This window comes from Sciurus vulgaris (assembly GCF_902686455.1).
Source record: "Sciurus vulgaris genome assembly, chromosome: 12".
Taxonomy (NCBI): domain Eukaryota; kingdom Metazoa; phylum Chordata; class Mammalia; order Rodentia; family Sciuridae; genus Sciurus; species Sciurus vulgaris.
In genome coordinates this window covers 96,425,255-96,448,175 of record NC_136473.1, presented here as the reverse complement: position 1 = coordinate 96,448,175, position 22,921 = coordinate 96,425,255, and the positions used below count along the sequence as shown (strand labels likewise).

Here is a 22,921-nt window from a genome sequence, read left to right as displayed (position 1 = left end):
TTTATACATTTTAAAATTTGATGAATATTGGCTTCCATAGATACTGGGCAATATTCACTTCCATCAGCAAAGTAGTAAGTCTCATGTAACCTAAATTAAAACCCTTGCATTTTCAGTGGTATTTGAAATATATAGGTTCTTCCTTAAATTGATCATGAATTTCATCCTGAATTCAAAACCCTGAAATAATAAAGCAAAACTTTTAATTAGCATTTATATTTATACATATATTAATCGAGACTCAATTCATAAGAAAGCATATGCTTAATTCTGACTAGCTTTTCTCCCCATCAGCCATCTCAGAATTTGCTTTCTAAGGGACTTTATAGATATGATATAATAAAATGATATTTATTATAAAAATATCTGCCATGACTTCTCTTTTCTTGCAGTTCCTCCACTAATTAAAGACAAAGAACACTTAACAAACGTGTCAGTGTTGTTAAACCAGCTGACAAGTCTCCTTTGTGAAGTGGAAGGTACTCCATCACCCGTCATTACATGGTATAAAGATGATTCCCAGGTAAATAAAGGCATCCAAATGTGTGTAATTCCTTGCCTGAAATAAATGGTTGAGATGTGAATTTCTTAATAATAATACTAACATTTTACTTCAGCTGCTAATTATGCATTTCTGTTAGAATTGGAAATAATACTGACCATTTTGGCCTTTAAAGGTGACAGAAAGCAGCACTATTCAGATTGTGAACAACGGAAAGATGCTAAAGCTCTTCAAAGTCACTGCAGAGGATGCTGGACGATATTCCTGCAAAGCAATTAATATTGCAGGCACTTCTCAGAAGTACTTTAGTATTGATGTACTAGGTAAGGAAAACATTCTTCAAAAAATTATGATCCATATGTACTTCTTTTTTTAAAAAAAATTTATTTTTACAGATTGCATTTCGAAAAATTGTACACAAACATGGTACAATTTTCATTTCTATGGTTGTACATGATGTAGATTCATACCATTCATATAATCATACATGTACATAGGGTAATGATGTCTGTCTCATTCTACCATCTTTCATACCCCCATCCTCTCCCCTGTCTCATTTCCCTCTATGTAATCTAAAAATCCTGCATTCTTCTCTTACCCCCGACCCCCTCACCCCCGTTATGTATCATCATGTACGTATCAGGGAAAACATCCAGCCTTTGAGTTTTGGGATTGACTTATTTCACTTAGCATGATATTCTCCAATTCCATCCATTTATCTGCAAATGCCATAATTTTATTCTTTATGGCTGAATAATACTCCATATGCACTTCTGACATTGTACAGAGCTGACTCTATGATGAAGTAAAGAGATAAAAAATAAATCGATAGAAGAAATCTCATTTGTTTCACTTTATTATTATTTTTGTCTTTAATTTTAACTGGTACCATATGATACAGAAAGTTATATTACTTAAAATGCAGAGATGCCTTTGAGTCATATACCCCAAAGAATTGTATATCCCAAAATGGTACTAGCTTGTATAAAATAGGAAATTATTACTTTTACCAATTTCTCCAAGTAGCTGAACAGGAAATACTTGCTTGGGAATTATCTTTATAGAGAAGTAGTGATTTGTGTGAGGAGCTATATGACTCAGAGTGTAACTCGTTCATTCTGAGAACATCTGCATAAGATGCTAGGTGGCACATGAACAGGAGAAGGTGGCAAATCCATTTTCTCCATTTTCCCTGCATTCTAATTGATTCCTGTAACTAAATCTTTCCTGACTGTAATTCAGGAAGGAGGATTCTGAGAGCAAGGAGAGAGTTCTGAGATTGGAAAAAGAATTTTGTGAGAGGGTAGCCACTATTATAAATTAGGATATAAAATATTTGTAATGGCAATCATAAATTTCATAATTTTAGTTAGTGAAATTATATTTGGTATTTAAAATTTACTTGGTGATAAAATTATTTTCTCCTTTTCCAATATTTTGCTCATCAAAATGGGCATAGAATTTCTAAGTCTCTAGTAGAAGTAAGATCTAGAAATGATACTGCTTTAAAAGTAGCACTCAAAAAATTTGTATTTATAAACTGCTACAAACGGAAAATGATTCCTCTCCTCCGTTGCCTCAAACCCTTTGCATTTCCTTTCCAAGTTCCCATGCTTATATTTAAGGGTAGGCTGTGTAAGCAGATTAAGTAACTCTAACCACTGTTCTCATTGGCATTATTTCTCTCGGCACTCATTTCTTCCCTTGACTTTGAATTCCATCCATGTGCTGGCTCCCAAACTTTTATTTCTAGCTCAGGTTTCTCTCCATTTAAGGGATAGATGTCCAGGCTTCTGCATAGTATCTTGACCTGAACTTCTTAGCTGCATGTCATTGAACACCTTAGTGGTTTATCAAACAGTAAGATCCCGGCGAACATCTCTTCTGGTTGTCTTCAAGATTCTCTCATCCCCTTCCAGAACCTTGGACTCATCCTTTGAACTACCCTCTCCCCAACTCTTCAAATCTACCTATGTCCTATCTCATCTGCTTTCTAATTCTGTGTTATCTGCTGCTTATTATTCCACTCTGACAATACAATATCTTTTATAAGTTTAATATAATAAGTAGCCCCCTAACTGCTTCCCTGCATCCTCTCTTTACAACTCTAATCCATTCTTCACTCAGCAGCCTGTGTGATTTTAAAATACAAATCTGATCACATCTACTCTTTCACTACTGAAACCCTGTTAGTGGCTGGTGGTTTTCTGAATATGAATACCACTTTAACATGATGCAGAAGAGGACTGGGTAGTGAGGGAAATGTATAGATCTTTAATAGGCTTCATCATTCCAAGAATAAAAACTAGCATATTCTTTTTTATGTTATATCTCATACCAATTTTAACATAGGAGTCCTTTAAAAGAGACCATATGATATGTAGAATTTAAAAATAAGATCGATACTGATTTTGCCCTTCATTATCTAAAGTAGTTAGCAATAATGTATTACGAGCGTCACTGTTCACTTATATTCTAAGCTTCTCCTACACATGAATTCAGTATTTCTTTAAATGAACCCTATACCAGCACAATTCTTGTGTCATTCAGGAGATATTTCATGAATATATTCCTGTATTTTGATTTTGTATGATACTATATTTTTAACATTAAGATCTTGTTAAAATTCTATAGAAATCCATGATCATCTGCCTCTTTTCCCCCAGCTCTTTGTGGTAAATCATAGATTTTCATGATAAAATGTCTTTGTTCAAGTTCCACCTACCATAATAGGTGCCAGTTCCCCAAGTGAAGTCTCAGTTGTCCTCAGCCACAACGCCACCCTTGAATGCCAGATCAAAGGCACTCCCTTTCCCGATATCCACTGGTTCAAAGATGGCAAGTGAGTAGCTTTTCTATAATTGTTGCAAGGGCCCAATGGATGGGAAACACGTGTAAATGTGTGTGTGTGGATTTTCTCCCTCTTAATTACTTCCTCACATGAGTATTATTCAATGAGCATGAACAAAAACTGTATTGCTCAAAAAATAGTCTTAAAGTCTTATAATACCTTTTATTCTTCTAACTTATGAAGTTCTTTATAAATGTTGGGATTTTATCTTAGAAACACAGAGGAACTTAAGTTTCTTGTACACTAAATATCCTCTGTCTGAAGACTTTAACAGTGAAGAATGTAGAATTCAAATGCAGAGGTAGTTATTTTTTTTTTGGCATGGGATTGAGTTATTAAGTAGGAAAATGTTCTGATGACAGCAAGACTGATACTTAAACTTGTCATATATCTGGGTCAAAAGAAACCGCAGAAAACCAGCCAGAGAAATTACCCAGACTGTAAGTCTCCATGGCTTTGCCCAGGCTAAAATGGCTTCAGAGATCCATATTGTTCTGGAAGGTGTGGTTGTAGTTTATGGATTGTTATACAGAGAACATTATACTAAAGACTAAGTATCAAAAAGTCTAGATTTACAGTACCTGAAATAAAGGACTGTATTCATATTTTCTATGACAACAACATAGAAAAAACATATGGGGGTATGAGCAGGCAATTTAAAAGAGTTAGGCGATAATCCTATTAAGAGATTCTCACCCTCAGGAATTTGATGAATATAAATGAAATATAATTTGTTTTCACAAGTCATTATTGACAAAAATAAATGTAAATTCTTGAAGACATCGAGCATTGGCTAGAAAGGGGGGGTTAGCATAAAATATTCTGATGGGAGAATGTAGATTAGTACGTTGAAAGGCAGTTTGTTGATATCTATTAAAATTGGAATGCTAATTGGGATGGAGTAATCACACCTTCGGTACCCCAGAGAGGAAAACCGTCATGCGTGTCACAGGAGGGCTCTTTCAGTAATATTCAGTGCAACTCCGTGATGGCAGAAAAGTGAAAACTGGCTAAAGCCCAGCGTTAGGGGAGTAAGACGGTAACTCCTGGCGGAGCCGTATTACGAGACACTGTGCACTGCATACCAAGAATATCTCCTTAGCAATTGTGACAGAGGGAAACAGAACAAGAACATAATACCACGTATGCATTTAAACTTCAGATTTCTTTGGAAATATATTTAGGTATGAAAATATTTCAAAAAACATGGAAGGAAAATAAACTGGTAGTGGTGAGACATTAGAGAGAAGACTTCCATTGGTCTGACAGTGAAAAAGAATTTTTCTCATTATGATGCTTATGTTATTTTATTTAAATTGTATGTCATATAATTAGCAATAAAATTATCACAAATTTAAATAATATACTATTAGGATTCACTTCCTTTAAAAACTTAAAATGCATTACACTAAGGTACTTCATTCTTCTAACTTTGTATAAACTGTCCTACCAAAAAATTCAATCAATGCCTCTGCCTCCTGGGTAGCTGGGGTTACAGATGTATGCTACTGCACCCTACTACCACACCTACTTGGCCTCTTTAGTAAATAATAACCATTTACTCTATTATGAACATTTTCCCAGCTACCATAATGATATCGCTTAAAATAACATTGCTTGGCCAGAAGTTCTTGTACTATAACATTAAACTCTTAGTTTTCCTTTCCAAATGATGGCAGAACTATTGGCAAGCAAACTAAAAAAATAATAAAGAACAAAGAAGAATGGGTGAACGAATGAAACAAACAATAACACTATTTGGTTTCTATTCATATTATTTAAAAATCTAAGTTTGAACTGGGAAATTTTTTATCTCAAAGTGATAATTGTCTAACTTCCTTTAATAAAGTAGTTTAATGATTTCATTCTTCTGAGTAGGAGTACTAATCACTTTATTGTATTTTTATGATCAACTTTTATTTACATTTTTAACCTTCTACTACTTAATGATTTTCATTGTCATTAATAAGAGAGGAAATCTGAGGAAATAAAATAGACCCATAAAATAAAGTTATATTGTTTTAGGCCATTATTTTTGGGAGATCCCAATGTTGAACTTGGAGACAGAGGACAAATTTTACATGTGAAGAATGCACGAAGAAGTGACAAGGGACGCTACCAGTGTGTTGTATCTAATGCTGCTGGCAAACAAGCCAAGGACATAAAACTGACTGTCTATAGTAAGTGTGGTTTTCTCATGATTTTGTGATTATCAACTCTCATTATAAACTGGAAAACAGGGCTACGCTACTGTTCTCTGCTCTTCTTTTCCATATTGGATACTTGGGAATGCTACCTACTTTTAGAGAAGAAAGAGCCTGTCTTCATGTATCTGAGGCTAGAATGTCACATCCATTTTTAATGCATTTTATCATTAAGTGTGGATTTATTCAAGCGGTTTAGCGATTTTTATATGATCTCACTCGTGAGATCAAGAATTTCCTATCTGGCTGGGATATACATAGATCAAATGTCTGTATCCTTGAAGGGGAAGAACAAACTTTAAAAGTTATAGAGATATATGAAATGCATTGAAGCTGGTGGTATGCAAATAATTAAACTGTTTTATTTTCAGTTGTATTTGGCCTTCATCCTGACCACCTGGTAATACTTTAAAAGCCATATGTTTGTGCTACTGTTTTCTCCCAGCTGTGTTTCGACCAGAAATAACATAACCCTCATTTGCACTAAAATTTTCGACATCCTCTGAGACAGGTGACTGTCAAAGTCATTTCCGTTTTTATGAGGACGCGTGGTGCTTGTCAGACCTCTCCTCACTGCTCTGTCTTTTCCCTTTGCATAGTGGATGGCGCTCAGGGTGGCTTAGGTTCTTCAGAATGTTACCTCCTCACAGGGTCTTGCCAAGTCACAGCAGTCACCTACTGGCTCTCTATTACATCGTACCCCTTCGTTTTCTTCACCCCACTTACCACTGTTGAGAAGTTGCTGAATAATGAATTTATTTACTTCTTAGCTGTTCCTCTCCAAGGAAGCTAAACTTTATTAAAACATGCCTTTGTTCTGCATGTTCCTTATTTTCATATCCAGTATACAAAATATCTCAAGAAATACTGACCAAATGCATGCAAGGTCTAGTAGCCCAGTGTCCAATGTGGTAACTGCTAGCCACTGGTGACTGTTCAGGGACTAGTCCAATTCGAAATGTGCTGTAGGTATAAAATTCATACCAGATGTCAGAGGCCTCCTATGAAAAAAAGATATCTCATTAATCATTTTGCACTGATTACATACTGAAATTATATTTTAGATGCATTGGATTAAGTAAAATATTTTATTAAAATTAAAATTATTTAAATTAATTTCCTTAGTTTCCTTTTATACTTTTAATGTGGCTACTAGAAAGTTTAAAATTATACATGTGGTTTGCATTGTATTTCTGTTGGAAAGCACTTGCTAAATAATTAATAAGGAGTGGGCCTCTGAGATAGTCAGACCTGTGTTCAGATCCAGCATCTTACCATTTTACATTTTGTGGCTTAAGATAAAATTTCCTCAACTGTATGGGCTTCAGTTTTCTTCGTCATAAAATGGGGATAATAATAGTGCATTGCGTATGTAATAATGTTATTATGAGGGAAAAGTGCTAGATACCTTATACATTGATTTCTTGGCTCATAGTAAGAGCTCAATATATATTATTCATTTATATTGTTAATTTAGTGATTGCATTGTCTTAAAACATATGTATTATCCAGCTTGATTTCTATATATTTTAACTGCATCCCAAATCTTCATTTTTTTAATGTTAGTGTCTTTATGTAAAGTTTGAATAGCTCTCTTAAAATAAAGAGACTATCGAATGCAGGTTTTTAAATCATTTATGTCTATGAATAGAAACCTGTAGAAGAAATAAGTCATGAAAAGATATGTCTCTAAAAAAGGGTCACATGAAAGCTTAGCTATACAAACATCCAAGTTATTGCTACCTAACCTCCCACCAAACCCAGACGTTTGGCAACCAGGTCCAGTCCTCCCTGAGCTATTGAATAGTCCTCTCTACACTGTTGTGTTGTTACCAACGTTGGTACTGAATGCGCTCTGAGATTGAGTAAGACTCCTGTTTCCATGGAACTTGGGTTCTTCATTTCAGATCCTGTTGTTCATTCTGTGTGATGCCCTCAGGCACCCAGAAGAGAGGGCTTCTGGGATTGTCTGAGATGAAAGGCATTGTCATATCGTGAAGTTTTCAATTTTAAAATTCAGGAAATAGTGCCATTCCCTCTCTAGCAAGCTCTCTTGCACCTCCAAGTGGGTAACCTTAAGTTTATGTCATTTGTGAGAATGCCTTTATTCCAGACATGGGGGGAAAATGAAGCAGATGCCATGTTTTGGCTAACTGAGGAATAAGTATTTAGGTTTCAGATTGTGTGTATGCTTCATACTAAAATTAAGTCATTTATTTTCCTTATTTATACACTTGTATGAAGACAAACCAGATGGGTTAAAGCACCTGCCAGGTAGAAATGAACATTATGTTTGAGGAAGGAAAGAAAATAAGAGGAAAAAATAAAAGAGATGGAGGAGAAAAAGAAAAAGGGGAAAAAGTTGTGAAAGAAGGAAGAACTTAAATAGCTTTTAGTTGCCTATGAGACTGTGCAAATTAACAACTTATAGTTCTGAGACAGAACTCCTTAACCTGAAGTCCATGAACGGGTTTCAGAGATTCCCTAAATTGTGTACAATTCTTTGAGTGTATACATGGGTGCATTTTATTATGCCATGTATTCATAACTTTTTTCTGTACCACCCTCCCTCAAACAAAAGTACAATTCTCTGGCAAATATTCACGAGTTATAATCAAACAGGAAGTGAAATATTTATTTGGCAGTTTAAGCAGTGGGTGGTATGTGGTTCTAGGATTCATTGCAGAGGTCCTCTGAGTAATTTTTCTCAATTTCATAAATGTAAACTATTAAAATAGATCCTATTCAGTACAAATGACATTCATTTTAAAAACATTCAGCAAAGATAGGGATTTGTCTGAACCTCTGTTCTTTTTCTTTTGTTCTTTTTTTGGTTATGGGAATTGAATCCAGGGGGGCTTTGCGACTGAGATACATCCCCAGGTCTTTTTATTTTGCAACAGGGTCTTGAAAAGTTACTGAGAGTCTCCCTAAGGTGCTGGGGCTGACCTCAAACTTAAGATCCTCCTGTCTCACTCCCTGAGTCTCTGGTATTACAGGCATGTGCTACTGTACCTGACTGAATCTATGTTGATTTCATTACTGTATCATCCAACTAATTATGCTAGCCAGATAATTTAGGCAATTTTCACCAAAAATTTAACATGCATTTATAAATTAGCTTATGACATAGTCTCAAATCAAACAGTTAATATTTAAAGCCTGAATAAAATTCTTAGCATTTCAAAATGGTGACTTAAATTTATATTATCTGTAGCAGGATTTGGCAAATCTCTTTTAGAAAGGCAAGGTAGTAAATAGTTTCGATTCAGCAGACTATGAGGCAAAATCAAGGATAATCTATAGATACTTGTATAATAAGGCAATAACAAATTTCTACAAAATTGTTTATTGAGAAATTCTATTTTATTGATTTTTTTTTAAAATTGTACTTTTTAATACAACTCAACCCATGGGAAGAATGGAATTATTTGTGGGGGGTATAACATTTTACTTAGTTGGAATTCATCTTTTAGAGGCTCTGTAATGTGATTTTACCTATTTCATCTTGGAAAATGTCTTTTCACACAGATAGCTACTACCTAATACTGATATCAGTTCACAAGCACATGATTTTAATTAAGCATATTCATTCCTTGGAAGACACTATAGAATTCTATTATTGTCTTCTCTTGATATTTGACTTTCCATGTGCCATTACACAACCAGTTGGTCCATTCCATTTGAAGGTTGAAGTCAAAGATAGATGGATTTTGAATGTGGAAACTTTTTTTTTTTTTTTTTTGCGTTTGCATTTAACCTTGCAGAAACAGTGGTTTGAGCTCAGAAAATACTGCAAATATGTAGAGGCATCAAGATGTCACTCTTTGTTTGATATGACTTGTGATTAAAATGACTTAATGACTACTGTGGTGGTACATTAAGTGCTGTGTTTGATAATTTTAGCTTGAATTCATTTAGAAATATAAGGATTACAGCAAAACCAATTTCGAAAACCATTCAGTGTTCAGTAAAAATGTTTAAGAGTGATTCCTCTTATTCAAAAATAAAGCAACCTCAGCCCTGAGCTCAAAAATCGCAGTAAAATATTACTACTTCCAAAGCATAGAAGTGTGTGGTAAGGTAAGCTGGAACATTCAGTTCTCCTTCTAATGAAGGTCAGGGTACTAATGATGTTGTACTTAATGAGAGCAAATAAACTACACTATTGGCACTACTGGTTCATGAACACATTATTATTTTCACAAAGTGCTTTCTGATAAATGCCAAAATGAGTAAACAGACTTTTAACAACTTGCATTTTAATAGGCTTCTTAGACTTCCCTAGCCATTTTTCATACACACATATTTTTACCATCATTAATTGTAAAAACCTTAGCATAGTCCACTCCAGGTTGTGTAATGAGTTAGCATTTTCCCAACTTCTCTGAAAATATTCTTGTCTATAGTTTTTCCACACAGACCATTCTTCACTTTCTTCCAACTTGACATTGATTCCTCAAAAACACAGAAACAGCATAATACTATGGTAATGTCTGCTAGCTCATCAAAAGAATATTCTTCAAGGAAAAAAAAGACTATTTCTATTGTTTCCAGCATCCTCAACTCTTCAATTATTCTCCCTGAAAGGCAGATCATCTTTAATAAATTGATTTTCTCTGGATATGTTTCTTTAACTGCCACTATCATATCTGATTTTGTTTAATTGGCATTGGTAGATGGCTTTCTCTGCTTGACTAACAGACAAGCCACTCAGAAACTTACTCTGGCTATAACATCCATATCTGACTTTATTTTTGTGAAGAAATTCTGTTATGGTGAGGCATTTCATTTTGTGTTTTCTGACAAACTGTTGCTTTCCTTTGAATTAGGAATACTGTGATGATGGCTTAGTCTCCTCTTATTTATTCTTTTAGAGCCTGTAATGCTATTACAAAATAAATACAATGCTCTGCCACTTAATTTGATAACAAAATAGTCCATACTGTGTGGTGCCTTAATGCAATATTTGAAACCCACTATTCTTTTCAATTCTTGTTTGGACATGAGGATATGCATTGGTAATAAAAATAAAATAGCACCATATGGTGATATCAAAGTGTAATACATCATGCCTTAAATTATTTGAGGGAAAAATGTGTATATGAATATTTGTCTTTGTGAGCTTGTTGATTACCAGAAAATATTAAGGTATTCCACTCAGCATTCAGATCTTGTTTTGTAACACCCTTCTCCACTGAAAGGAACCAAGGCTCTTTGGAGAAACGGTTGATTCTAGGACTGGGGAAGCAAATATACATAATGAGGCTAAAGCATGTAGTAGGGCCATAAAATTTAAAAAATGCTAAAAATATTAAATGATATGAGTATGTCAAAGGGGCATAGCAACCAACTAAGCAAGCATTTAATGGCCAAAACTGGATAAATAAATGTAGTATTAGGTTATAACCCAAAGTAGAGAGTAAGTTTATGTGAGTTCATATTGATATCAATAAGCAATTGAATAAATAAATTCAGGAGCAGAGACATGTCCGCTATACAGAATTCCAAATAAATTCTGTAGATATTCCCTTAAAAAGATGTCAGAACTGGAGTCTCCACCTGGTTTGTGTGGGCTGGAAATATTGACTCCCTTCAGAACAATGGGAGAAAGGAAAGGAGTAGGTTCATAGTAGAGAAATCTGACCATCTTCACCAGGATGCCAAGGTTAACATCATCGGTGATAAGTCACGTTGACAGCATGTGCCATTGATGTGGCATGATGGGTGTGGAGCTATACCTCTGTGATCTCTCAACGCCCACAGCCCTAGTCTCACCATAAGAAAACTATCCTACCGAAATTTAAAACTTCGTTAAAATTATGCTAAGACACTCATAGTCAGACACATGACATTTGATTTCTTCAAAATTGTTGTGATTGCAGCACAATCCTGGAATGACCATGTTAAGAACATGCAGCAGAAATGAAGCAACTCAAGGAATTTTTCCAAAAGCACAGTCTTCATATGGTGTCAGAGACCAGGAAGGAAGTTGCTGGGTTATGGGAAGCACACGTGTAGCCAATTAGATGAAACAGTCGAATGAATGGGTTGTAGCTCCAAAGAACAACAAAACACTCAGAGCTAGACCTTTCGTATTTCATAGGAGAGGCCATGCGGTTGGGCCACATCTGACATTGTTTGTTCCCATGGTCAATTTTGTACTGTGTCTAGGTTAAGTGAAATTTTTTTTGTTTTGCTGCTTATTAAATATAACTTGCTTAGTTACTCTAATACGATCTGTTGGACTTTCGTGAGCCCCTGAAACTGAATCTGTGACTTACTGTTTTACTGAAATCTGACACCCAAAAGGGGGGGGTGGTGATAGAGACCGTTGTGACAAGACTGTCAACTAATTCCCAGTAGACACGTCACACTTCCTGTCTTTGATTGCATTTACTTTAAACTCATTATTTAAGCAGAGTTAGCATTTAGGATTTCATTGCTGATGCTGAACTTAGAAGATCTATTTTTGTCCCAAAATCTTTTGTAGTTCCACCTACTATTAAAGGAGGGAATGTTACCACAGAAGTATCAGGGTTGGTCAACAGCATGATTAAACTTGAATGTGAGCCACGGGGACTTCCACTGCCCACTGTTGCTTGGTATAAGGATGGTCAGCTCGTCATGTCCAGCTTACAAGCACTTTATATTGACAAAGGACAATTTCTTCATATTCCTCGAGCACAAGTCTCTGACTCATCAATATATACGTGCCGTGCAACCAATGTTGCGGGAACTGCTGAGAAATCATTCCGTGTAGATATTTATGGTAAGGAAAAAAAAAATCATGCTTCAATTGTATACCTTTCTACCTATACTTTCTAATATGCTGACATCAAATTTGTACACCAATAAAGCCCTGGTGGGTTTGGATTTTTTCAATGTGCATGGATAGACTTTGGAAGAATGTGTTATGATTTGGAAAAAATATTTATCAGTGCAAGAAGTGGTGCATTCCTTCAACCAACCTGTGTCCATGGGACTTGGAACATCGACACCATTTGTTCTTATGCGATAGTTGTTAGGACTAAGATCATTCTTCAGTATTTGTCCCTTGTAAGCCTGACAGGACAGAGTATTCCAGAAGAATTAGAGTAGTTGCAGACGAGCTGAGCCAAGAAACTCTTCCCTCAACAGCTTAGAGCGAGTTGAACATGTAGGTAGTTACTGTAGTCCAACTATGTGAGGAAAACAATCTCCCCTTTATTTCATTAGAATGTGTTTTGTGATTGCACAGACTTACCAGAAGCATTGCTGTTTTTCTACCTAGTTCCTCCAGTGATTGAAGGTGACTCAGCCACACCTTTGACTAAGCAAGTGGTTATTGCTCATTCACTGACGCTGGAGTGTAAAGCTGCTGGCAACCCTGCTCCAGTTCTCACTTGGTTAAAAGACGGCGTACCTGTGAAAGCCAGTGACAACATCCGCATAGAAGCTGGTGGGAAGCAACTCGAAATCATGAGTGCTCTAGAAGTTGATCGGGGACAGTATGTATGTGTGGCTACCAGTGTGGCAGGAGAAAAGGAAATCAAATATGAAGTCGAAGTCTTAGGTAAATAAGGATGCCTTTGCCTGGATCCTCAGGGTCACAGCAACACCTGATTAGCTTATTAAAGACGTTTTTGTTCATGCAGTAATAAAACAGTGTAAGATAAGGGATGGCTGCTTGTTAAGGCTGTACTTGTTACCAAGAGGTGGACTTGCCACCGGAGTCCCATGATTCGAATCTCACATAGACCTTCCAGTAACTCTGATTGGCATACTTTGCATCCTTACATCTATGACAATATCTGACTCAGTGAGCCACAGACACTGTATTCTCATGAGCACTGTGCTAGACAACAGGAAGAAGTCTCTGGACCTTGGGAAATCCATCTTGCAACCTAAAGTCCCTATATCTTTAATTATAGGAGGAAGGTTTTTTTTTTTAATAGGTGGCCCAGTTTGGGGGTATTTCCTTCTCTTGTTCTTATGAAAATAATCAGTATAAAATATGAACTGACTTTATATTCACATGGTATCAGTAGCACCAAGGTGCCAGTTAGAGAAAAATCCATGTTATGCTGTAAGTACATTCAGTGATCCTGGCAAGTGCTTATTATAAAATGTATTTACATTTCAAATGCCTCTCATGTACCAGATCGCTGCAATAGTTATCACCCTTCTAAACTACTGCCTAATGTCGTGGATCTGGTGCTGTCTTTTCTTGTGCACATTTCTTCACATGCTACATCCTTGTCTCTGTTGTCTCCTAGTGCCTCCCGCTGTAGAAGGAGGAGATGAGACATCTTATTTCATCGTGATGGTTAATAACTTGTTGGAGCTGGATTGTCAAGTGACAGGCTATCCCCCACCAACTATCATGTAAGGGGTTTGGTATGTCTTCTAAATACCTCCCACTTTTTGACGTGTTTTACAGCTGTCTTGAAAGACTTTCCGTGTCATTAAAAAAAAGAGGAAATATAAAATTATATCCTTTATATACTTCCTAAGATACACTCTGTTAGGGGCAGTTATGGTTCCTCGTTAGCTCCCAGAAAACGGCCGCAGACACAGGTCTCCCACGAGGAACTTTTATTTTATGCGGAGGATTCATGTCTGCTGGGGGAAAAGGAAAGAAGAGAGAGAGAACAGGGCACAAGGTTTCTCTCAGACATAGGAATTTCCCGGACTGAGAGGAACCAATCACGGAGGAGAATTCTTACAGACTGATTGATGGACCAATGACCAATGACTTAACGTGGGAGGCAGGAAGATTATGGCAGCATAAGGCGGAAATTCTTGTATCGGGAGAGGTGGGAAGAATGCAGATTGACAGGTGGTTGGGAGGCAGGAAATTCCTGTAAGGGGAGAGACCGGTGGCTTTATACCTTACACACTCCATACACAAGGCAACTTTTACTTGATATTCAAAGGGCACTTCGCTTTTCTCCATCAGGGGAAATTCCTTTATATGATCTTATAAACTGTATTTTCAGTGCAGAGAGACAGACTATTAAGTAGTATTCATGTCAGACCTCCCTGAGACACTGGAATATTTGACTGATAAATAAAAAGAGATATTAAAGCAAAAGAGGATGTTAACATGCATATATTTACCAATTATTTTTTCTCATTCTTTAATTCTCAAAGTATTTATTAAACACTTATCTTTTGTTTCCAAAGTGTGATGGGGCATGTGAAGGAACAGTGAGCCAACTAAGGGGATGAGATGGTTTACACATGATTATAAAACTAAATGGAAAAGTTAAAAAAAAAAGAAAAAATTAAATAGAAAGTAATAACTCATAAAAAATGTATTAAAAAGATATATGATTTCAGTGTTTTATCTACAGATGTTTTGAGATAGTGTATATTTTTTCTGGTTAGTATTATTTAAATATTGAAGTAAGTATTATTTAAGGGCATTTCATCTTTCTATAACTTAAAATTAGAAGAAAAACAAAGAACTCAACACGTGGTTATTTGATTCCTATAATTCCAACTTTTGTTTAAGTCAGGTTTCTTTTATTCTTCTCTTTTCCATGCACTTTTTATTTTAAGGAGTGAATGATTAGGAAAATAGGCCAATTCAAAATAGAGAATAAATAAAATACTAAAAATTACACACACACACATTTTCTGGAAACTCATATTTAGATGATAAATACAGACTTCTTTTTGCTATTTTCTCTAGGTGGCTGAAGGATGGTCAGCTAATTGATGAAAGGGATGGATTCAAGATTTTACTAAATGGACGCAAATTGATCATTGCTCAGGCCCAAGTGTCAGACACGGGCCTTTATCAGTGTGTAGCGACAAACACTGCTGGAGACGACAGGAAGGAATTTGAAGTCACTGTTCATGGTGTGTTGAAGAAGGGACAGAAGGGTTACATTTCAAACTAACATGCATTATGTCATTATTACCTAAGTCAGTTTGTGACTCAGGAATCTGAATAAATCCTGAGTTGTGGGAAATTGTTTTAGTCAGCATTTTTTGCTGCTGTGACTGAAAGAACATGACCAGAACAATTTTAGGGAAGAAAAGTTTATTTGAGGGCTCACAGTCTCAGAGGCTGGCTCCATGAGAGGCTGGCTCCACCCTTGGGGCTCAAGGTGAGACAGGACATCATGGTGGAAGGGTATGGTGGAGATAAGCAGCTTACATGGTGATCAGAAAGCAGAAAGAGTGGTCTTCAATTGCCAGATACAAATATATACACCAAAGCCACACCCTAATTCCCACCTCCTCCAGCCATGCCCTACCTCTTCAGTTACCACTCTGTTCATCCAGGTCGGGGGATTAATTCACCAATTAGATTAAGGATATAACCCAATCATTTCTTCTCCAAACCTTCTTGCATTCTCACACGGGAGCTTTGGCCGGACACCTCACATCTAAACCATAACAGAAGTATTTTGGAAGTTGGGAATTTTAATTAATGGAGATTTTAAAACAGTTTACTGACACAAAGACTCAACCAAGAGGTATCATGTGAATAAGTTTAGACAGAATTTAAATGTTCAGAAATATAGTCTACATACACAACGGTATCCGAAGAGTAAGACCGAAGAGGATAGAAGAGGCAGGCAGCCACTCTCAAGTAAGGGAGTTGTGTCCATTTAAGGGTTTAGCCCAAACGGGAGTTATTGGAAGAGTTTCCAGAGTGGAGGCTGAGGGTGTAATTGTGGGATGTAGGGCACATAATGCATTCAGAGAACTGGCACATTGATGTTATAACCATTAATTTAATGACAGAAGCAACTCTGCCAGCGTATCATATGTCTTACTTGACAGAACAACTTGAGAAGAAGGATCTGGAACCAGAAACTAGAAAGTCATTTGCAAGCCACAGGCAGAAGTATCTCTGAATGTCAACTTCATCCTTCCCTCTCTGCAGACTTGTTTTCTTGTTTGTTTGTTTGTTTGTTTGCCCAGTGTCCCATGCTGAAGTCTAGATGATCTTGTTTCTCGGTCTCACTTGCCTTTTATTTATTTATTTATTTATTTTTGTGCGGTGCTGGGGATTGAACCCAGAGCCTTGTGCTTTGTAGACAAGCACTCTACCAGCTGAACTATCTCCCCAGCCCTCACTTCCCATTTTTTGAGATAGAATGTGGCAGGCCAGGCTTAAAGCAAGTTGCCATCCCAGGTTCATTCAGCCTTGCTGGGGCAGAGTTGTGTAGTATAAACAGTGCTGGGATCCTACCCTCACTGCCTAAGACAGTTCTAGGGAAAGGGAAGGTCAGTGTTGATTGCAAAAAGACAACAAAATGTGTAAACCAAAAGTACATTAGATTGCAATAACACATCTATGTTTCATTTATTCTCTGAAAAATTTGAAATCCATAGTTAAGAAAAAGTAATACCTAGAAGTGCTAAAATGGTAAATAAAGCGCATGATGAAATTACTTCATTATTTGTTGAAATAGGGATTTTTCTCTTTCCTAAGTGGTAAAATTTCAGGTTTGTCATCTTCAGTGTTTGACTCTCTCCTGGTGGTGGTTTTTATTCTTCTCCTCTTTCCACCCTCCCTTCCTTATCTAGTGCCTCCAATAATCAAGTCCTCAGGCCTTGCTGAGAGAGTCGTGGTGAAAGGCAAGCCTGTTGCCTTGCAGTGCGTGGCCAACGGCATCCCACATCCATCCATTACTTGGTTAAAAGATGACCAGCCGGTGAACACCGCCCAAGGAAACCTCAGAGTGAGTACGAATATTACTGGACCCAAATTAAGAAAGCTCTACCAGCCTTCTGAGGGCAATCACACTATCCCTTATTTATTGTAGATTTTACAGACTTTGAAGACAATTTATTAAAACAGTATGTATTTTCCTTATATTTTTTGAAAGGAATTAAATGAAGTTAAATAACCTTGATAAAGATTAAATAACAATGATACAGATTTCATTAAGTTCAAAGCCAGCCTCAGCAAAAGCAAGGCACTAAGCAACTCAGTGAGACCTTGTCTTAAATAAAATACAAAAAAGGGCTGGGGATGTGGCTCAGTGGTCGAGCTACCCCAGAGTTTAATCCCCGTACCAAAAAAAAAAAAAAAAAAAAAAAAAAAAAAAAAAAAACTGGCACCTTGCCTGATGTGGTGGTGCATGCCTGTAATCCCAATGGCTCAAGAGGCTGAGGTAAGAGGACTGTGAGTTCAAAGCTAGCATCAGCAAATTAGCAAAGCCCTAAGAAATTAGTGAGACCCTGTCTCAAAATAAAAGTTTTAAAAGGGGGCTGGCAATGTGGCTCAGTGGTTATGTGCCCCTGGGCTGAATCCCCAGTACCAAATTAATAATAATAATAATAATAATAAAAGCCAAGCATGGTGGCATACACCTGTAATCACAGAAGCTTGGCAGACTGAGGCAAGAGGATCTTGAGTTCAAAGCCAGCCTCAGCAACTCACAGAGTCCCTAAGCAACTCAGTAAAACCCTGTCTCTAAATAAGATAGTAAACAAGGGCTGTGGGTGTAGCTTAGTGGTTAAGCCCTACTGAGTTCAATCCCTGGTACTACTACTACTACTACTACTACTACTAATAATAATAATAATAATAATAGAAAAATAAAAGCTGGCATCTCCTGGATGAATAATTTTCATTAATAATAAGCCCAAATACCCCAATATGTTCACCATATACCATAGACTAAGGTAAAGTCATATGTGTGTAACCCTAAGAGAAAGAAGTCTTGGAAAACATTTTTAAAAACTAGTTTAAGAGCTACAAGAGAGCAGAGATTCAGTCTTTGTGATATATAAATGCACTTTTGTATCCATGATTTTGATTATAGTCTATGGCATATAACTGTGTCTTGGTACATATTTGTTGAATTAGTAGGTAATAAATGATTATGGATTTCAAACCTGAATCATCTAAATGAAACATTTAAAAATCAGAATTAATAGACTTTTAATTGACTATGGCTTGAGTTTTACTTGTAAGTTTTCAATATGGGATAACTTGAGTTCTTTTCCCTACAGAAGTGATAGATAGATGTTCAGTTATCATTTCTATTGAAAATCCATTGGAACTAATCTCATACCTTTGTGCTAGTAAACTATTCAGTATATAGTTTTCAAATCTAGTTCAAGGAAGGAACTGTTTATCTGGGAGATGGACATTGATCATGTAACCATATGCAAAGTGAATTACATATCGTGATGAGCTCTTTTAAGAGAGAGTAGAGAGGTGTAAGAACATTATAATGAGGAAAACCTTTGAGCAGAGCTCTGAAGAATATCTCAGAGTTAAATGGATGAATTAATGAGAAATAGCTGTTTATTAGAGAGAAAATGTGCACAGGTAAATGAAAAGAGTGTGACACCTCTTGAGGGCTGGAGAGCAAGCCAGTGGGTGGGAGAGAGACAGGGAGATGCAGGAGCTGGCAGAAAGCACATATGTAGGGCAATGATTGTAGTTTTACCGTAAGGCAATGGGAGGCCTTCACAGAGTTTTAAGAGAGAAGGGACTTGATCAGGTTCACATTTTAAGTATCATTGCATGTTGCTTAAAAACAGGAATACATACTGAGAAATGCATCCATAGGTAATTTTATCATTGCACAAACATCATAGTCTGTACTTCCACAAACATAGATGGAATAAACTAGCACACAACTAGGCTAGATGGTATCTACCATCATGTCTGTGGCCTCTTATTCACCAAAACATTGTTATACAGAGCATGACTGTAGTTATCTGGATTCCTGCCAAAGAATAAATTGGAAGAACCAAGAGGACATATGTATAACCAATTGCAGAAATTTGAGCTCATACGCCAGCCGTGGAGATGGGATATTTGAATAGATCTGAGACTTATTTATAAGCTAAGTCATTGGGGATTGTTTGTGAAAGGTGAAGGAGATGGATGTGTCAAGGAAGACTCCTAGGAATCTAACCCACATAATTGCAAGGATAGTGTTGACATCTAAAGACGGAATACTCTGGAGGAGGATAAGTTTAAGGGGGGATTCTGTGATTTGAGTTTTAAACTTTGGGGGTTTGGGTGACTTTGAGATAAGCTAGTGAAGATGTGAGTGGATCCTTGATATGTGGTATTGCAGCACAACAGAGATCTCTGACTGGAATATTGGCACAGTGACGATATTTGAACCATGAGACAGATGAGTTAAGTCAAGGTCAGAACAAAAGTAGGGAGAAAAGGGAGAGAGGATCAACTTAATTCACAGTCTTAAGAAATTTTTACACATAAAGGCCATGTGCAATATTCCAGAATATAAATTTACAAATATTGCTTAACATGTATAGTACAGTATGGCTGGAAAATAGGTTAAGTGAGAGTTTACATGGTAGTTTGGAGAGATCATTTGGGATCAGAATGTGGTGAGCCTAAAAGGATATGATGAGTTCAGATTTCATTCTGGGCAAGGTGGGGAGCCATGGATGAGGTTTGAAGGGGGACTAGTAAAAGGATCAAATTTCCATCTTAAACAAATTATTCTGGCAAGTGTGCAGGATAGATTAAAACCTGGGGAGGTTGGAGACACTGGAACATCAGTTAGGGAGCCATTATAATCCCACAGTGGCTGTGGAAATGGAAAACAGGATCTGAAAAACATGCAGTGGTATAATTAATAGGAATCAGAGTGAGCTCTAAAAAACAGACGCCTGGAAAAATAGTGGGTGCCATTAAGCAAGACAGGGAAAATGCAAGAGAAGTAGATTTTAGAAATAAAAGGAAAGAATTTATAATCTTAGTTCTAGATAGGTTAAATTTGATATTAACCTGTCCAGTAGATAACTGGAACTCCAAATGTGGAGCTCAGGAGAGAAGTTGAGGCTAAAGCTGTAAATTTAGGGAGTCCACATAGGGTTTTTCACTGATGCCATGGAATTGGGTGAAAACTATCAGACAGCTAAAGTTTCCTGCTAATGAGACAGAAAAGTCTATTCTGTAATCGCCTAAGGAAGTCAGAGAATAAGAACAGGGAAACTGTATCTTTAAAACCTAGAGTATAGAGTTTCAAGGAGTAGGTTGATGGTGGGAGAGGGTATATACTTAGGACATATAGATTAATGGATAACATGATTGGAAATAATCCAAATAATCAGTTTCCTGGAATAACCTCTGAGACACCAGTTTCAAAATGGCGGAGGCCAGTTCCAGTAGGCTTTAGAAGGAAAGAAGAAAAAACAGAAAGAATTTATCTGCATTTCTGCCATTCGTATTTTATAATTTTTATTGTTTCTCTTGGCCCCTCGTGACAATTTAATCAAAAAAGGTTATTGTTTTAAAACTATTTATGAAGTGTTATATAGATGTGGCCATGTATTTTTAAATGGCTTAAATTTTCATCATATCATAGTTCAGTGTGAAAGGCCTTTATTCAGTGGAGTTTTATGACTATACCAGCAAGCTTGCCTTAGGTTATTTTATTTTGTGTTTTCCAATGAATAACAATAAGCTTTTCAATCAAGTCACCCTACTTTCTTATGCATAATAAAGTGCTCTGGTTCTAATATATCCAGAGATAATTAGGATATTGGCATGAAAACATAATTAGATATCGTAACTTTAATGAATTTTTCTATCTCAGTGAGTGTTTTCAAGTCCAAGCACAAAGTACAAAATGCTGCCATGCTTTCTGCTCCCAATTAGATACAGTCTTCTGGCCGAGTTCTGCAGATTGCCAAAGCCCTGTTGGAAGATGCTGGCAGATACACATGTGTGGCTACCAATGCAGCTGGAGAAACACAACAGCACACTCAGTTGCATGTGCATGGTAATGTAATTTCCACATCTCAACAAAAGAATCTTTTTATGGCTTTTTTAAACATGGTGGGCTCGTTTTTATTGACTTACCATATAAAAGAAACAAGTGTTTATTTTAGTCTGCATGAAAAAAGCTAGATAGTTTATTGTGATTATAATTGCTCATATTAAAATCTTCAGTTTTCAGGTCATCAAATAGGATGCACAGAAGCCCACAAATAAATACAAATCCTGTGTTTTAATTGGTCTGTATTCTTTTAACTGATAATTTTCTGCAGAAAATTTTGTTTTGAAAGGCCAAAGTTGCTGGCTTGTACCTTTAGTGTTCTATGTAATTTTCTTGCCTGTTTAGAAGAGGTATTTTGTAGGGGTGGTGGGGGGTGAGAGAAGAATGGAGGAACTTTAGATTATGTAGAGGGAAATGAGCGGGGTGAGATATAAAAAATGGTGGAATGAGAGACATCATGACCCTGTGTATATGTATGATTATACAAATGGTATGAATCTACATCATGCACAACTATAGAAATGAAAAGATGTACCCCATTTGTGTACAATGAATCAAAATGCAGTCTGCAAAATTAAAAAAATAATTTTAAAAAAAGAAGAGGTATTTTGTAAAGGAAAGCTGTCCTTGGCTCAGATTCTCCTATGTGCTTTAATAAGAAGTCTGGGTGGCCGTGGAACACAACGTTAGTATTGCAGCTTCATAGTAAACTTGAAAGACTTCATGACCTTGAATATGAGATTTATGTCTCTAGAGGCTCATCAGAGAAGGTCAAGAATCAAAGGCTTGTACTTAGCCGGTTCAATCAGGGTATTTGCAGAAAGTTATCCAAGATCTCCATGTACATAGTATTAGTTTTCCATAAGTCATGTGATGTCATGTTTTACCTTCTGTTTACTCCTCTGGTCATTCATCCACACATTTACATATTCGTTCTACTTTTACTGAGGAGTTTAACCTAGAATAGTGTCCCAGTGCCTAACTCAATTCCAGGTACATAGTAGGTAGTTAAAAAAAAAAAAAAAAGTACCAAATGAAAGAGTACATAGTAAGTGAGAAAAAATTATTTGGATATTGAATTCTTCTAATTTGCTTCTTATGTATTTTCTTTTTATTTGAATCAACCTGTTAAATGTTCTGTAAATGTTTCCAAAAAAATCAATTTATTTCTTCCCCATGTCCCTAAATATTAACACCTAATTTAAGAATATTTACAAACTCTTTTGGTTTGGATCTGGAATGTCACCCCAGAAGGTCGTGTTCTAAAGGCGCAGTCCGCAATGCAGCAAGGTTCAGAGGTGGAGCTTTTAGGCAATGATTGGATGATGAGGGCTTTGAGCTAATCAGTGAAGTTATCCATTGATGGCTTAATCCAGTGATAATTGAATGGACTGCTGGGAGGTGGGTCTAGTTGGAGGAAGTAGGTCACTGGGGTGTGCCCTGGAAAGCCTTCTCTGTTCTCTGGCCCCTTTCCACTCTCTGCTTCCTGTCTGCCATGAGCTAATCAGCTTTCTTCCACCATGCCCTTCCACTACCTGTTTCCTCAGAGTAGTTAAGTACCACAAAGTGAGACCTCTGAAACCACCAACCAACATAAATCTTTCCTCCTCTGACTTGTTTGTCAATTATTTTAGTCACA

General features: G+C 36.6%; 1 protein-coding gene across 1 annotated transcript in view; it reads left to right on the top strand.

Annotated features, from left to right (window-relative positions):
• The window catches only part of HMCN1 (hemicentin 1), a 410,617-nt gene that overhangs the window by 237,133 nt on the left and 150,563 nt on the right, over window positions 1-22,921 (top strand). The window contains exons 27-36 of the mRNA XM_079108039.1: window positions 393-523; window positions 678-825; window positions 3,218-3,344; window positions 5,379-5,533; window positions 12,051-12,329; window positions 12,831-13,112; window positions 13,816-13,924; window positions 15,237-15,406; window positions 17,090-17,244; window positions 21,162-21,285. Coding sequence (XP_078964165.1) covers window positions 393-523; window positions 678-825; window positions 3,218-3,344; window positions 5,379-5,533; window positions 12,051-12,329; window positions 12,831-13,112; window positions 13,816-13,924; window positions 15,237-15,406; window positions 17,090-17,244; window positions 21,162-21,285 — 1,680 coding nt within the window. The remainder of the gene's footprint in view (window positions 1-392; window positions 524-677; window positions 826-3,217; window positions 3,345-5,378; window positions 5,534-12,050; window positions 12,330-12,830; window positions 13,113-13,815; window positions 13,925-15,236; window positions 15,407-17,089; window positions 17,245-21,161; window positions 21,286-22,921) is intronic.